Here is a 16,775-nt window from a genome sequence, read left to right as displayed (position 1 = left end):
CACAGCATAGTTGTCAGCTAGTGACAGGTCTGCCAGGGCACAGCAGATGGGGACGTGTCACTTGAGAGCATGGTGTATGAAAGATGTATGATTGTATTAGTAGCACTACAGGGCTGGACTGACTGTGCACATCCTAAGCACTAGCATTGCAGTTACAAAAAGGGAGATAGTAAAAGAAAAGGCAAAAACTGATTACAGAAAGAGAAGAGATGTAAATGGTGATGCACACAGTATGTGGATTGTAAACCAGACCTAGAACAATAACAGTTGTTTACCTACAACTACAATGAGAAAATAAAATTAATGTAACATTATCCACTAGTCACCTTGAAATATTGCCCCATGTTGACACTTGGCGGTGGGTACTGTCCCGCACTCTGCTGCCCTGTCATCCTTTGGCCTGGATAGTTCGGCGATGTCATGGGTCTGGCAGGACTGGGGCTCGGGTATTGCCCAGGCTGACTGGGAAATTGATTGCTTGGTCCATATTGCTGGCTGCCATAATTAGGCTGTATAAAGTAGAAGCAAAAATATCAATATACAATTTATTACTGTTGCTCTTTACCTGGCCAGGTAACTATCCTACAGAATTGACACAGAAATGGTATCTAAGAACTAAAAGGCATTTACTGAAAATAACTGGCTCTAGATCACAGGTTCTCAAACTCAGTCCTCAGGACCCCAAACAGTGCATGTTTTCCAGGTCTCCTCACAGAAACACAAGTGAGATATTTGCTCCACCTGTGGATTTTTTAAAATGTGTCAGTGAGTAATGAGTACACCTGTGCACCTGCTGGGTGACCTGGAAAATGTGAACTGTGCGGGGTCCTGAGGACCGAGTTTGAGAACCACTATTCTAGATTAACTGATTCCAACACTAGATGGTTCTGGGTCCTCTATTTATGTGTGTTACGAAATGACTAATGATAGCTACACACAGACCGATCCTGACACCTTGTCAAACACTACGATCGGTGTCCGGTTTGGCAAGAAAAGTTCTGAAGTGGACCACCTTTCAGCATGTGAGCTGAGCAACTGGTTTCCCCAGACCACACGCACAGTATTTGGTTACTGAATTTACCAACATGCAGGATAATAACATAATAGCTATCAAAACATTGGTCTTGTTTTGGGATGACATGCTGCAACATAGCACCTACAGTACTGTCCGATACAGATATCTAAACCAGTGACATTTAAACATATCCACGCTAGTATGCAAACAGATTCTTTTTAAGACTGGTAAAAAGGCGAAGACACAAGGAAGGCAATAATTAGTCAATTAAATGGTCCCAGGGCATAAAATGAATTAGGCCAAAATGTTCCCATATAACAAATATTCTAGGTGCTGTATTGTTGTAGGCAATGTACCAATACTCTTGGGCCCGGTCTCAGTCATCATTCAAGAAACATTGTCAAGTTCCTGTACTGTTAGTGGATTATCACATGAATATGGCTCATGTTCGCATGCATTTGCCCATCCATTTGTCGCACATTCACCAAAAGTGAACAGCAGTGCGGACAGTGGGCCTGATTCGGATATGTAAGCAAAGCGGATGGTTTACGTACAAATCCGATGGCTCTGGGTTTGCGTATGACAGGACCCGCTCTGCGCATGTGCAGAACAAGTCCCGTGTGATCGCTTGCGTTCCCCCCTTAGCTGCAGTGGGGGTGGCGACCAGTACCGTTCTACAAAATGTTGGTGTGACGTCCAGTTTTGTAGGCATGCCAAGCACAGGATCTGTGTCAGCAGACGCAGACTTCCTGGACCCAGCAATGGGGTTCCGATGGCTAGGCTGGGTAAGCTTCAGGTTACGCAGACTGGCTGAGGGCAGCGACCATCGCAACCGATGGTAGCAATGATGATCCGAAGCAGTGTCTACAGACGCTACACTCGGATCACAGATGCGCACAGGAACGGTCTATTTCCTACAGATACCGCCTGCTGCATTTGCATGTTACCTGTACGGTGTAGCAGAGCAGCTTCCCTGCTGGCTGTGCAAAACCGTACAAATCAGAAACAGGCCCAGTGTTCTAAATACCGTAACTGTGTGGAAAAAATATACATGTACACTACCGTTCAAAAGTTTGGGGTCACCCAGGCAATTTCGTGTTTTACATGAAATCTGACTTTTATTTATCAAATGAGTTGCAAAATGAATAGAACATATAGTCAAGACATTGGCAAGGTTTTAAATAATCATTTTTATTTGAAATAGTAATTTTTTCCTTCAAACTTTGCTTTCGTCAAAGAATGCTCCTTATGCAGCAATTACAGCATTGCAGACCTTTGGCATTCTAGCTGTTTTATTTGTTGAGGTCATCTGAGGAAATGTTACCCGACGCTTCCTGACGCTCCTCCCACAAGTTGGATTGGCTTGATGGGCACTTCTTGACCATACGGTCGAGCTGCTCCCACAACAGCTCAATGGGGTTGAGATCGGGTGACTGCGCTGGCCACTCCATTACAGACAGAATCTACCAGATGCCTGCTTCTTCCCTAAATAGTTCTTGCATAATCTGGAAGTGTGCTTTGGGTCATTGTCCTGTTGGAGAAGGAAATTGGCTCCAATCAAGCGCTGTCCAAGGGGTATGGCATGGCTTTGCAAAATGGAGTGATAGCCTTCCTTATTCAAAATCCCTTTTACCTTGTACAAATCTCCCACTTTACCAGCACCAAAGCAGCCCCAGACCATCACATTACCTCCACCATGCTTGACAGATGGCGTCAGGCACTCTTCCAGCATCTTTTCACTTGTTCTGCGTCTCACAAATGTTCTTCTGTGTGATACAAACACCTCAGACTTCGATTCGTCTGTCCATAACACTTCTTTCCATTCTTCCTCTGTCCAATGTCTGTGTTATTTTGCGCATATTAATCTTTTCCTTTTATTGGCCCGTCTCAATTATGGCTTTTTCCTGGCCACTCTGCCTAGAAGGCCAGCATCCCGGTGTCGCCTCTTCACTGTAGACGTTGACATTGGCGTTTTGCGGGTACCATTTAATGAAGCTGCCAGTTGAGGACTTGTGAGGCGTCTATTTCTCAAACTAGAGAGAGTCTAATGTACTTGTCTTCTTGCACAGTTGTGCACCGGGCCTCCCACTTCTCTTTCTACTCTGGTTAGAGCCTGTTTGTGCTGTTCTCTGAAGGGAGTAGTACACACTGTTGTAGGAAATGTTCAGTTTCTAGGCAATTTCTCACATGGAATAGCTTTCATTTCTAAGAACAAGAATAGTCTGTCGAGTTTCACATGAAAGTTGTCTTTTTCTGGCCATTTGGAGAGTATAATCGAACCCACAAATGTGATGCTCCAGATACTCAACTAGTTCAAAGGAAGGCCAGTTTTATAGCTTCTCTAACGAGCAAACCCGTTTTCAGCTGTGCTAACATAATTGCTTAAGGGATGTCAAGGGTTTTCTAATCATCCATTAGTCTTCTAACGCGCTTAGCAAACACAATGTACCATTAGAACACTGGAGTGATGGTTGCTGGAAATGGGCCTCTATACACCTATGTAGATAGTCCTTTAAAAAACAGAAGTTTGCAGCTAGTATAGTCATTTACCACATTAACAATGTATAGAGTATATGTCTGATTAATTTAATGTTATCTTCATTGAAAATAACAGTGCTTTTATTTAAAAAATAAGGACAATTCTAAGTGACCACAAACTTTTGAACGTTAGTGTAGGTTAATTGGCCCCCAATAAAAAAATAACTCCAGTGTGTGTGTGCGCATGTGGTAGGGAATATAGATTGTAAGCTCCACTGGGGCAGGGATTGGTGTGAATTGCCAAATATTCTCTGTAAAGCGCTGCGGAATATGTGTGCACCATATAAATAACTGGTAATAAATAAATACATAAATACAGTTGTATGAGGACTGAATTGCCGGTGGTCACAACAATGACTTCTAAACATCAGGCAAACCCTTGGTGTGGTATGCTGCAATTACCTGTACTGTCGTTGGAGTCCTTACTAAGATCCATAGTTCCTTATTTGGAGAACTACCTACACAATGCTCAGCTTTTGGCAAGTATAGGTCAGGTCCAAATACCATGGATGGACTGTATCTCTCTAAATAATGCCACACATCTCTACTACAGCACCACAAAGTTGTAAAAATACCATACATTCATCATTTGAAAAAAGGGACAGTGTGCATTTAAAACCATCACATATTTTCCTATATACTGTATCCCACAAACTGCGATGCCCATGAATGTGACGCTATTAGTCAGGAAAGCCAATAGTCTGTAGCATGCATCAATTAGTTTCAATGCTCACCTCTCCTGGGTAAGGCCTTTTTATGCCCTGCATAGGGAGTGACTGAGGTCTGGGGCCAGGGTAACTTTGTTGAGGCATCCTTTGGCCGTGAGCGCCAAAAGGGTTCATGCCAGGCCGAGGCTGATTCATCCCCATTGGCGGGCCGCTCATGTTGGAAGGAGCCATGGTGGGACCCATTCCAGCTGGGTTCAAACTCCCTGACATAGCAGAGGGGACTCGAGGGCCAGGCTGGTTCATAAACTGACTGTTGTAGGCCTGAGCTGGACCCATCTGGAAAGAGGAACACACCTTCAACAAAAGAAAGAGAAAAGGATAAAATGCAACATGCGTGTCTAAAAGGGAGGAGGGACAAGGCAGGAATTGTAGAAGGATGAAGGGGAGGACTACAAGTATATGTCGCATTTTTCTGAAGCACAAACAATGTGCTATTCACAGGTGCAATGCCGCCTGAATAAATTAACTGCGTTCAGAGCCCATGAATGTGTAACACACTCCCAGCCAGATTGCCATACATCAATAATTAAAGCAGATGAAATATATACGAGGATTATTCTGAATACAGCAGGTTGGACATTTTAAAAATAAATACAGCGGTTAAATAGCATGGCAGCTGCGGGGTAACTACATTGATAGGACAATCTTCGAGAAGAATTGTTTTATGGAGTCCCTTTAGCAATAAACTACTAATAAAAGCTACATGATCAGAATGTGCGTCATGCCACGCACATGTAAGCGACAAACAGAGAGACCTATGTAGATAGGTGGAACTGCACCTATATACAACAAACGGGATAAAAAGCACAAAGGGGACTCACTGGGCCATACTGGTTCATGTCCTTGTTCTGTGTCTCCTGCAGTGCTGCCACCGTAGCAGTTGCCGTGGCAGTGGCTGTAGCTGCTGCGGCAGCAACAGCAGCTGCAGCAGCCGCCGCTGCAGGCTGAGTGAAGTCTGCGGGCTGCCGCGTGTGAGGTGGGATGCCCATTCCTGAGGGGTTATTTGGTCCACCAGGATAGCTAGAAGACAAGATAAATCAAGATGTACTGTCACCTATCTATACTTCTTAATGTAACCTTCATTATACTGTACATATGTGCACACAAACACTAGATAACTGAACACTGAATGCAACAAACCAATCAATACAATGTTTATGTGTATACAGCATTTGGCTATTACCAAGTCCATTCATGCTAACAAACAAACTTAGAAGCATTGCATTATACAATATGAAATGGAATGAGAGCATGCTTTAACCGCAACACAGCTTACAAAAACACAGTGCCATAGTGAAATGATTTATACAAGTGCCAGTAGTCTCTCTTACCTCCCGGCAAATCCTCCTCCCCCTGGGTAGTTTGGACGCCCATACATGCCCTGTTGCATATAGGGCTGGCTGGATGCTCCCTTTGAGGAAAACTGCTGCTGTTGTCCAGCAAACTGCGGGGAGTTCATACCAGCGCTACTGCTGTTCATACCAGATGCCATAGGGTTGCCAGCTGGGTTCATTGGATTGTTGGCATTAACCATAGGGTTCCCCAGTACCTTGAATATAAAAGGAAGAAAATACACCAGACCCTCTTAAAACTGATACATGTTGCAAAAAGAACCACCAAAGGTTGAGCAGCCGGATGACTCAAAGCCATCCTCACTTATAAAATGACTATTTTACTAGTCTATATTATGCAAATTATGATATTTTTAATTATATCTGTGTAATACCGCAGTACAAGTCACACAACCTTTTACTACATTTCTTAGCAAAATAAATTCCATTTTGGATAAATATATGAAATTGCTGAAATACTACTGTTGCATAGGAAGTGTTCATCATATTTGATACTATTAAAATACACCAGGCGAGGAATACAATACCTCCTTTTCCACCAAAATCCCAGGTCCAGCCTGGGACACTGAACACGCGATCCAAGCCCTGTCACAGCGGCCTGAACCAAGCTTACACCGCAGGCTGGACCTGGGATATTGCCGGGGCTTATCTCTGCCGATGCTTGGAGATTACATCATCTCCAAGCGCCAGGAAATGCGGCTCTCCCTATACTGTGAACAGGAACCGGGTTAGTTGACCCGGCATACACATTTCCACTGAGCCTTACCCGCATAAAGCCCTGCTTGCAACATTTTGGCCTATTTCAGTTTAGAGTGAGAGTGGTAAGGAGTGTGGAATAATATGTTCATGTGAACACAACCTAGGCATCCAAGTAAGTGAAGGCAGATGCAACAAGAGGCCTATTACTGTCAAATATGACGTACTGTATAACTTACCTGACTTTGAGAAGTGTTTGTGACCCCCCAGACTGTAGTAACCACAGACAGAGAACCTGGAGGCTGACTCGCGTTCTGTTGCCAAGGGACGGAGTCGTAAGGGAAAGACCCATCACTGTGAAAACATGGAGGTATGGTCAGTAAGAGCTCACATGGGCAGCTTCAAAGACGACTGTTTAGATATAATTCTAGGTGCTCCAGTGATCTAGCCCTTTCCATACAAACATTATAAAAGCTGGCCATTAAATTGCTTGATGGTAAAAACACAAAAAAAAAAACAATGCTATAGCGTACGAGTACTATACATGGTAAACTTTTCAGATTGGGGAAAACAAGAAGACAAAAAAACGAAAAAAAAAACAGTTCTAGAAAAAAACTTTGGTGTTTTGATCATTCAATATGTAGTTACAAAGCAAAAGGCAAGTTATTGTGTTACCAGTAACTATAAGAATCCTTTATTCAGTTTTCACATGGAAAGTCAGGTATGGGAGGTCTTGTCCACGACCACTTAGGGCCAAGCTCAATTAGTTCTGAAGTTAGACTAAGATGCTCGGGTTCGGTTTTATTCGGTTCTTATCGCCAAATTAGCGCAACTTCGGATTAGTTCGGATTTATCTTATTGACTATGCAAAACATGTGAGAGCTGGGTAGCCAATATGATGCCATTTATGAGGACCAAACATATCTGAGTAAAACCGAACCGCACATCTCTAGTTAGAATTAGCCGCGATGCAGTGCCGAAGGCTATTCAATTACAGCCTGCACTTAATGCGGATTTCTGTTCACTTCATCCTGAGGATCGAAGAGAAATCTGCATTAAGTCGGGCTTCCTGCCCTTATTATGACTGCCGTTAGAGCATTAACCCATAGCTTGGGGGCTTATCCTTCAGTTTATGGGATAACACGCATTAGACGCATATTTACCATGCAAGTAAATGACTTGTAGTTGAATAGCTCTGGGCAAATAGTCAGAGGCTACAACCCTTTTCCTAAGTGTATAGTACTCTTCATTTTGCACCTTAACAAACTCTATAACTTTCCAGACAGCTTGCTTAAGGCAGACTTACCCATGAGACAGGGATGGTTTCATGGAGGTTAAAGAGTTCATGGGGGGCTGCATGGGGAGTTTCCCAGGGGGGTCGTTCTGTCTGCTCTTTTGGTGGCGCAGGAGGAGGAGTCTTCCCAATTCTTCACACCACGAAGAAAGGAGGGCTGGAAAAGGATGGAGGTCTTAAGCAGTGTCATTTGAAAATTCTACATAATTATAGCTCAACACAAAAAAATGACACCCAGAAATGTAAGTGCTCCCTTGCCTTCAAGGACTAGACATGTACTGTATAAAGAGCACATTATACGCATAATTGAGATTCACAGCTTAGCAAACACTAAGGGAAGACAAGAAAATAATTTGGAATGTCACGTACTCAATGATTCCATCTACCTGTGGTCAGGGGGACTGTTACAGGTGTCAATAGAGGAAGATGTGTTACTGTAGAACAGTGCTATTGCTTGCAGCACTGCTTTGTCAACCCACATAATTAAAACAAGGATTATGCAATGAGGTCTTCAATCATTTCCACTGAAATGAGCAGAGTAAGGTATATATAGTTGGAGATAGGATGAAACTCTGTAAGATACATGTGGGTCTGACACATACAGAAGGGAAACAGACGGCTTGCAGGACCAGAGCAGACGCCGGGGAGCGCACACACACGCCTCCTTAGTGTCACACTTGCTGGCTCTCCCCTCCTGGCTGGAAGACAGCAGAGCGGCGTAACAATGATGTAGTCTAACAGGAGGGGAGTGGCTTTCATTGCAACAGAATCAGATACAGCTGTCAGCCCCAACAAGCTGCAAATCAAAAGGTATACAGGAGTTCTACTGACTGCTGCAAGTATTGTCATCCATGTGCATGGGAAACCAAACAAATACAAATAAGGAATTCTCTGTTGAAAACAGGTATATTTAGTTATCAAAGCAGCACTAAATAGGAATGTTAATCTTTGCCTGATTATTACACACCTGAACAATTTATTTTTAATTTCCACTTAAAATCTGTCAAGTCATCCCCAAAGAATATTAGAAATGCTACCCTGGTCTGATGTTTGGCTAATTATGTATTTTAATGATGATTTTTGAGCACACACTAGATGGCGCAGTTGCCTTAATTGTATCACGTAGTCTCAGGTCTAGGTTTATAATTAAGTTGCACTTATAACTTAAGCATGTATCACCACCTACATGCTGCTTTTCACTACAACTCTTGTTTATTAAAGCTAAACAGTACAACCCTGTGTCACCATGTCATATAAATACCCCCGTTTCCATAGACCAGCATCTAACAGTACTACAATTAGAGGCAAAGTTATTCTTACAGAGCAAAACAATCAGGTGTAGTGGAATTTAATATTGATTGTATAAAAAAATTATAATAATGATAATAATTATAATGCTAATCACTTGTGTGTGAAAACTTTCATGATCAACACAAAAAACTAGCAACATTGTGCCTAAAGGGCCCTATACATCTGCGATGGATTGCCACGATCCTGCAACCCAGCATCGCAGGATCGCAGAAATCCAACATGATGGATTTTCCCGATTTGACGATCGCGATCAAAAAATGATGGTGTTTGTCTAATCGGGGATATTTAACATGTAAAAATTCAGCAATCCTACGACGGATTGCTGAACATCGATGGTGGCCGGTCAGCGTTTCCACATGGAAACGCCGGCATTACCCATCGCACTCAGGATCGCTTCAATCGGTCGCTGATGTATGGGCAGCCTAAGGGTTTATTAGTGGAGAAAGGTTATTTATGAGGTGGTGATGGGGCATCTGTACAGCAGGGTATTTTACAAGTGACCTACACATCCCAGCATTCCCTGCCACAGTTTTAGCATGCCCTAAAAGCAAATATATGGCAGGGGATGCTGGGATGTGTAGTTCCATGACAGCTGGAGGGCTGCATTGTGAATACCCCTGCTGTACAGTATCAGGTTATCACTGTAGCACCACGTGTAATCTTTCTGCGACCTCCGATCTGAGGGTTTAATTACAGTACACATTACTCAGTCAAGATACAACATCTGAAAAGCTGCTGGTAAAAGTTGTTCATATCTGTCACCATATTTCAGCTCTCTTGTGGGTTCTTAGCGGAAGTTGAGAGCATGATACATTGTATTTACTCACAAGAAATAAAATAAAACTAATAAAAAATAAATAAATCACCAAAGGTGTGTAGTCACAATCTAATTTACAGTTGCTTCAAGTGTAATACCACAATACTATAAGCATGGTTTTTGCCCATAGGCTATGTATAGCTAAATCCTGCTTTGTTACTTTGACTGTAATTAATAGATTTGTAACAAAACTCCTCCCAGAAATGCCTGTATAACACACAACCAAAATATTCCTACACATCCTAGTGCCCTGTGGTGTACAGTAACTCTTCAGGTTCATCTTTTCTGTTCATAGGTATCCACAAAAATGCTTTTCTCCATTTACATTGTAAAGTAGGATTTAGAGAATTAGGTTTTATGTATCCCTCCAATTTCACACCAATGATTATAACACGTTGTAGATCCTGAGAAAGCGTTAGAGGGGGTCACACTGCAAACAGTAAAATTAAACACGTGTCATGATGTAAAATAACAACAATAATATAAATTATTATTATTATTATTAATAATATGATTATCTTTAACTTGCACGCATTTTGGAGTGGCTTTCTGCTAATGCTCCTATTTAGCATGTCAGGAATGAGTTAAAGCTGCTTAGTACAAGAGAAAAAGGGGGGAGGGGGTGTCACACTTCCCATCTCCCCTCCCCCTCCTGTGTGCTCACAGAAGCTGCCTGCATACTCCAGACCTTCAAGCTGGGTGGATATATGTATGAGATGGGTATACAGCAGACTCCTCTGTACACCATATGGCTGATTAACTTGCACTCCTGCTGCATGAACCTCTCCTTCCCACAGTGACTATACATAGATGTGGATGGGGCAGAAACAGCCTCTAAGTGCCCCAACAGTAACAGCTCACTGAATGAGGGAAGTCATGGTTCCACTCGTATACCCTCTAACTATTTGCAGTCTATATCATAATGTTAAGCGGTATTCCCTAGAATGCAATGCAGGCTTTGGAATCCAGAGAAATGGGTGGAGTGTTACTCGTGTGACAACTAAATCACTGGCCCCATTACTATAAGCAACATGCACTTTAATGATGGAGATTACTGCATTTATAGAGGACTAAATCCGGAGAGAAATACTCGTTCAGCCTTGATAAGTATGTTGTAGGTACCGAAGTAAACCCACCATTATTCGAAAATTCTGTCTAATGAGCCATATCTGTGTAACACAACAAATATTAAAAAGGGAGACAGGAGACACTGACATCTGTCACTTTAGACAGTGCTACCGGTAAACCTTTAGGCTGACCACAACAAGAGTTATTAAGTTGGGAAATTTGGTCGCTTCCATCCAAACTACCCCAACATAAAATGCCACATAGTAATACTGCACCTGTGGGTTTTGTTAAACAGCTAATGAAAAAATAACCCGAATGGGGAGATATCAGCTAAACCCTTGAAAAGCTACATGTGCCCTCACTTACTGGTTGGCGCGAGATGCCCGGCGCGACTGAGATGCTCCGAGAGAAGCAGCGTATTGTATTGTTCTTTAAATTTTGCATCTTAGTTGCATCGCAGACGCAGTGAAAAGCTACTCGCAGTGTACCAGGAACGCCAGGCTGTGACTTTAATGCCACAGGAATTGGTATAGCACACGTACAATGTCACAGATGAAGCACAACATAACTCGACGTGAGAAAAGGTTGTGGCAGCTCGCATCAGAGCCCTTTTTACTCAGATTCAGCCTCAGATTAACAGCACAGTGTAAGCTAGCAATGTAGTTTTGTTGCTTCCAGTTGCATTATTAATGCAAATAAGACAAACATTTTGGGAGCAATTCAGTTGTTTGTTACGAGAATTAGCTCCCGTCTACATTGGCCGGGAGCTAATTCACCTGTTAGCGTGACCAGCCACCTGTTGGTCGCAATGGACACATCTAGCGCCCTGATGCACGTGAATTTCTGTGTTAAGTGCTTTTCCTGTAATAAGTGCCAGGCACACTGCAGATGAGCCCATCCCTCACAACCACCCCAAAGCCATGCTCACACCTCAGGAGCGGCCTCGGGGCTGGTCCTCTAAAACAAATGAATAGCTCCCGGGCACTTTAGGCGGGAGCTAAACTACACAGAAACAATTGAATCACCCTCTATGAGAGAGAAATACTCTCGGTGCAGGACCTGGCGTGCAGACAGGGGTTATTTGGAGTGACTGAAGCAACATTATGAAAGGACACATCTGTATGAAGTGCTCAGGTATATATAGGTAAAGCAAAGTGGTAGCGGTTATCTGGTCAACTTCGTAAATGATTGGAGGGACTCGCACTCGCACTAACCACCCCTTCCATTGTATGACATAAATATGCCATGTATAGATCTGGTTAGTGGCTGTAGCAGCACAAATATGAGAGCCGACTCTTGTAGCAGTGGTTATTTTGGAGTACAAGAGAGTCTACTCATTGGGCGGAATTCAATTGATTACGCGGTCCGGATCTCCCGTCTAAAGTGACGGGAGATTGCGGGCGCTATTCAGTTGATGCCGTTATTGCGCTGATCACGCCCACAGAGGTCAGGTTTAGCCGCGTAAAGCAGCTAAACCCGACCAAAGTGCTGGGCGCGACCGTGAAAAGTGCTGTTTGGGCGCCGCACATTTCAGCTCTCATCCCCCTGGGGCTGCGAGCTGAAATGTAGCGCTGGCAGCTGATCGCACCCGACAGGATCAAGAATTGAATAGCTCCGTCGGGCGCGATAGGGGCTGGAATCAATTGAATTCCGCCCATTGAATGTTATATGAAACTATTAAATGGTAACAAATGTGAAGAGCTGCATACGAGGAAGACGAGCATTAAATTTATGAATAAAAAAGTTACAACCAAGCAATTTTCCAACTCTCTTTGCATTGCAGTGGCAGGCGAAAGGTTAATACCTGGACCCAGTTGACAGCTGGACCAATTAGGTCATGAAACAAAGGAAGACAGGAGAATGTCCCAGGTGACTGTGCAGAGTGCCTCAGACGGCTCCTCTAGGCCTGGTTGGCAGGCGATGGAATTGATTGTTAGATGGGTAATACAGCAAGGGACAGAAATAGCATCCACCTACAGAGGAAGCAGGAGGGGGGGTGGGGGGGGGCTACTGCAGCAGTCACGTGCAGGAGGTGGAAGGACAGCAAGATATGTGTATTGCATTGGTTACACTGTACAGCGCTTAGGTTAGCAATACTGCATGGTTTAAAGAATGAAATATAGATGGAGCAGCTGGAGAAAAGGTAATCCTGCGTCATGTTCATGCTATACATCTCTGGAAAGTCTCCTACATCTTCATTTAAAATAAAATTATAACAAAAAAAAGGACTTAATGTGAAAAACAAATAAAAGGAAACGTGACAGAAAACGATAGAAACTTAATTGTGTCCTCTGGTTTATAAGAAGAAAATCAGCTATGTAAGTACACAAGGATAGGTGTACCATGGAACGGAGGAGTCCGTGTCTATCACAGCAGGTCGGTGTCTCTGGGTTTGCAGAGCACGTGCTACTTAGTAACTGTGATAAATATGATAACACAATGACAGTCTGTTGAAGGACCTAACTATTTATAAGATTGACTTTGTTAAAATCATTTTGACCCCTTTCATCACAGAACAAACCAAAGCTAGGAAAAAAAACTTAGCTCATACATGTGTCACTTGTTTAAAAATAGAAGCTAGCGTCCTCAGGGGGAAACAGAGTGACACAGAGAAAGAGAGAGGCGGTGATGTGATATGAGAATGACTCTCCCCCGTCCTCCAGGAGACAGGAGTAGATGTGCTAGTGAAGGAAGCCATTACCGTCATTACTTATTTACATGGCGCCAACATTTTCTGTTGCACTATATATCTAGAAGTAAAAAAAAAGTAAGGTTATTTATACTCAGGAGCAGAAGGCCATGAACTATAGTCCACTAGGCTTTAGGGGGTTTTGCAGAAACTATTGGTTGGGTGTTCCTTTGGGTCCCATAAAGTGACAGGTAGAAAAAAGGGGTGTCTCATTAACTGTTCGGATGTTAGAGAAAATGGGGCACCCCACAATATACGGCAACTTCATATCGCTGAGAGAAACAGAAATAAAAAGAGAAACCCTCATCTTGTTGCTTACAGAGACGTTCCTCGCCTAGTTTTTATTCATCATAATACATAATTTATTATGTGAACAGCTGCCAATTGTTGGTGTTACAGAGACAGTCTGCTGTGTTGTGCATGTGCAGAGCATTGCAATGCACTAATGGTGCACCACTTGCACTAGGACCACTACATTACTAAGAGCCTTAACTGCTGTGGCCATTTGCTCTAATGCACGGTTTGGCAGTGAGGTGTGCACAGATTGTACTGCTGCCCATATTATACCAGCAATTTGTATAAATGTAGGACTTGGCAGGGTTCGGCATGTGTATACTGCAGGGTTTGGCACAGCAGGGTATGTGGTAGAGAGGTCACGTTGTGGCCGCTCACTTTATAATAGGGTCTGCAACCACAAAGGCCACAGTAGCCACATAAACTGGTCAGAAATCCACAATGTATCAAACCAGTTAAACGACAGAAAATTGTGGGCTCCTGCCAGTTATGAAACAAATTGAAACGTGAGCTTTAATTAAATGACAAAACGAACACCCTGTTTCCCATCTATAGTTCTCAGTTTGTGTCTTTCCCTTATTAATTTAAAAAGGGATTCCATCTCTTAATGATAAATGGCCCAGATACCTGGGAGAGAGCATAGTGTATGCCAAATGCCCAATTTAGTTTTAAGATGTCAGTTTCAGAATGTCCTGGAAAGCAATATACCCTTTATTTTGCTCATTGCACAAGGCACTGCAGATGTGTCCACATACACCTACACTTTATGTACTATATGGCGCATAACAATGCATGGCGCTAGTCACTGGCATCGGGGCTGTCTTTTGCCTATTTATACAGACTGGTTTTTAAAAAAATGTTGTCACGTTTTCCTCAATTTTGTGTCTTACATTGCTTATAGTGTACTAGGTACTTAGGATTAGTATATTTGTAGCAAGGGAATTGATATAAAGTTGCAGAGTTAGTGTAACGATGCATGGTGCGGGTCAGTTGTATCGTACCTGTCTTCTGCCATTTTACATGAGATTGGGTACTTTTTCCTCCATTGTGCTACTTTTTCCTCAATTTTGCGTCTTAGGGCCTGATTCAGTATGGACTGCAATAGCGATTAATCGCACGCAATGCAGCTGCGAAAATATGCTAATGCCTGTCACAGCTCAGCCAGCATAGAGACGCTCCCCACTACTGCTTTCTTACATCCGTAATACCTCACAGTCCTGCATATACATCGGTAACATCAGCCCCTCAGGCACAATTACAGCAGGTCTGACCAGTCGCAGAAACTGCAAGTCTCGTCGCACGCAGTGAGTCCTCAAGCTGCGTATGCAATCACAGTGGCTAATTTAGGCACGCCAATGTAACGACGTTCAAATAGACAGGCACACCTACATTTCTCCAACCACTCCCCACCCCCTAAACGCTCACAGCCTGTCACTCACTCTAACACGTGCAGTGTGGTGCATGGACAGTGCTGAACAATCGGCCGATCTGCCTACATAGATGCAATTGCATACGCCACTGAATCAGGCCCTTAGTCACTTATAGTTCCTGAATCTGAGTTGGACGCGGTCACGTCTTTTGCCGCAGCCGTGTCTTATGCTATTGCTGCAGCCGCGGACGATTTTCCACATACTGAGACAGCCTCTTGCAGAATCTTGTGAGTGTGCAAATCCTTCCTGTGCCCAATTGGTCGCACCACTGAAACTTGCAGCAGCCCTATGGCAGGTACAGTTCTCTGTCTAACCATGACCTCCTATGTGAGCGGCGGTGTGTGTTTGGACGCAACAGAATTCAGCGATACGCCCGCGTCTGACACCTCCCTGGAATGCCCAATGAAATCCACAGCTCCTGGGTCCACAGCTGTGCTGCGTCTCCGTGCGCCTCAGATACATGAACAGCATTACAACATTGGCCAACTGCTTGTGGCAGCGAGACTGCGAGAACATCTGATGGAGCCCATAGTGTACTAGGTACTTAGGATTAATGGCTTGGCAAAGTCCGTGGCATGCGAAGTAAAGCGCTTTGGTGCAATATGAGAATACGTATATGTGGACACATGTGTATGTTATAGGCAAATAAGAAGCAAATGGGCTACAAGCAAATAGGAACTAAACTGACATTTCAAGGTTGCTGCTTCTAAATGGAGGTAGTCTCGTATAAATGGTATAGCATGGACTGTAACATTATGCTCCACAACGGAAAATCTTCTACATTTCAGGCATTTTAAAGTGTTTGGATAATTGATAAAGCAAATAAAGTTGTGCGTGGACCTGATACATAGGAAGTGATCTCAGTGATGTCTAAGATCAGTGGAGCCTAACAGTAAGATGCTATTGATTTAGTACATTAGCAGCAATAGCTGAGAACCTACTAATACATAAATGTCAACAATGGTAAGACATGAAGCAGCCCCCAGCCAAATAATTATTAACAAAAATCTTTAAAGGGTTAAATAAGAGCTAAGAAGCCAGGTCAAGCGACAGTCTGCCCATTTAAAATTAAATGTTAAGTAATCGTAGCAAAAATAAACAATACTAAAATACAAGCAAACCAGCACATATAGTAAATCTGAATCTGAAATCAGTGCCTTAATTAAATATGTGGGTCACATAAATAAACCATTTTGTATTGCTTTGCTGTATTCTGCGTTATCTAGAGCTCCCGAAATACAGCATGACATGAATGGTATTTAACCTTGTGATACCCTTGTAGTGGGTTGTAGCAGAAATCAGTTTCTTCCCAGCAGGGTCAAAATTGTGCTGCAAATATCCTTTTCCCTGGTACATCTGGTCAGCTTCTTCAGTACCTGCTCACTTACAGAAAGGCAGCATATGGCTGCTGAAGAAGTCATGGAGCGGAGTCAGGCTAATGGAAAGCCACACTCAGGTGCACTAACCCATATGTCTCACCAGACCTTGTGTAACCTGTGACCTCCTGTCACCCACAACAGGGAAAGTGATAGCAGCGGCTGAT

General features: G+C 43.2%; 1 protein-coding gene across 10 annotated transcripts in view; it reads right to left on the bottom strand.

The window, feature by feature from the left end:
- ZMIZ1 (zinc finger MIZ-type containing 1) overlaps positions 1–16,775 on the bottom strand; it is a 331,397-nt gene that overhangs the window by 23,136 nt on the left and 291,486 nt on the right. For 9 of the 10 annotated variants that reach the window (XM_088456355.1, XM_088456361.1, XM_088456362.1 and 6 more), the window contains 6 exons: positions 7,636–7,780; positions 6,569–6,683; positions 5,613–5,830; positions 5,103–5,301; positions 4,288–4,575; positions 327–509 (listed from right to left, as the gene is read on the bottom strand). In XM_088456355.1, the coding sequence (XP_088312481.1) occupies positions 327–509; positions 4,288–4,575; positions 5,103–5,301; positions 5,613–5,830; positions 6,569–6,683; positions 7,636–7,780 (1,148 nt within the window). The remainder of the gene's footprint in view (positions 1–326; positions 510–4,287; positions 4,576–5,102; positions 5,302–5,612; positions 5,831–6,568; positions 6,684–7,635; positions 7,781–16,775) is intronic. The other variant, XM_088456360.1, reaches the window with a different exon arrangement.

Source organism: Taudactylus pleione, unplaced genomic scaffold (genome assembly GCF_031769625.1).
Source record: "Taudactylus pleione unplaced genomic scaffold, aTauple2 ptg000699l, whole genome shotgun sequence".
Lineage (NCBI taxonomy): Eukaryota > Metazoa > Chordata > Amphibia > Anura > Myobatrachidae > Taudactylus > Taudactylus pleione.
The sequence above is the reverse complement of the archived record's forward strand: the minus strand, read 5'-3'. Positions and strand labels throughout refer to the sequence as shown.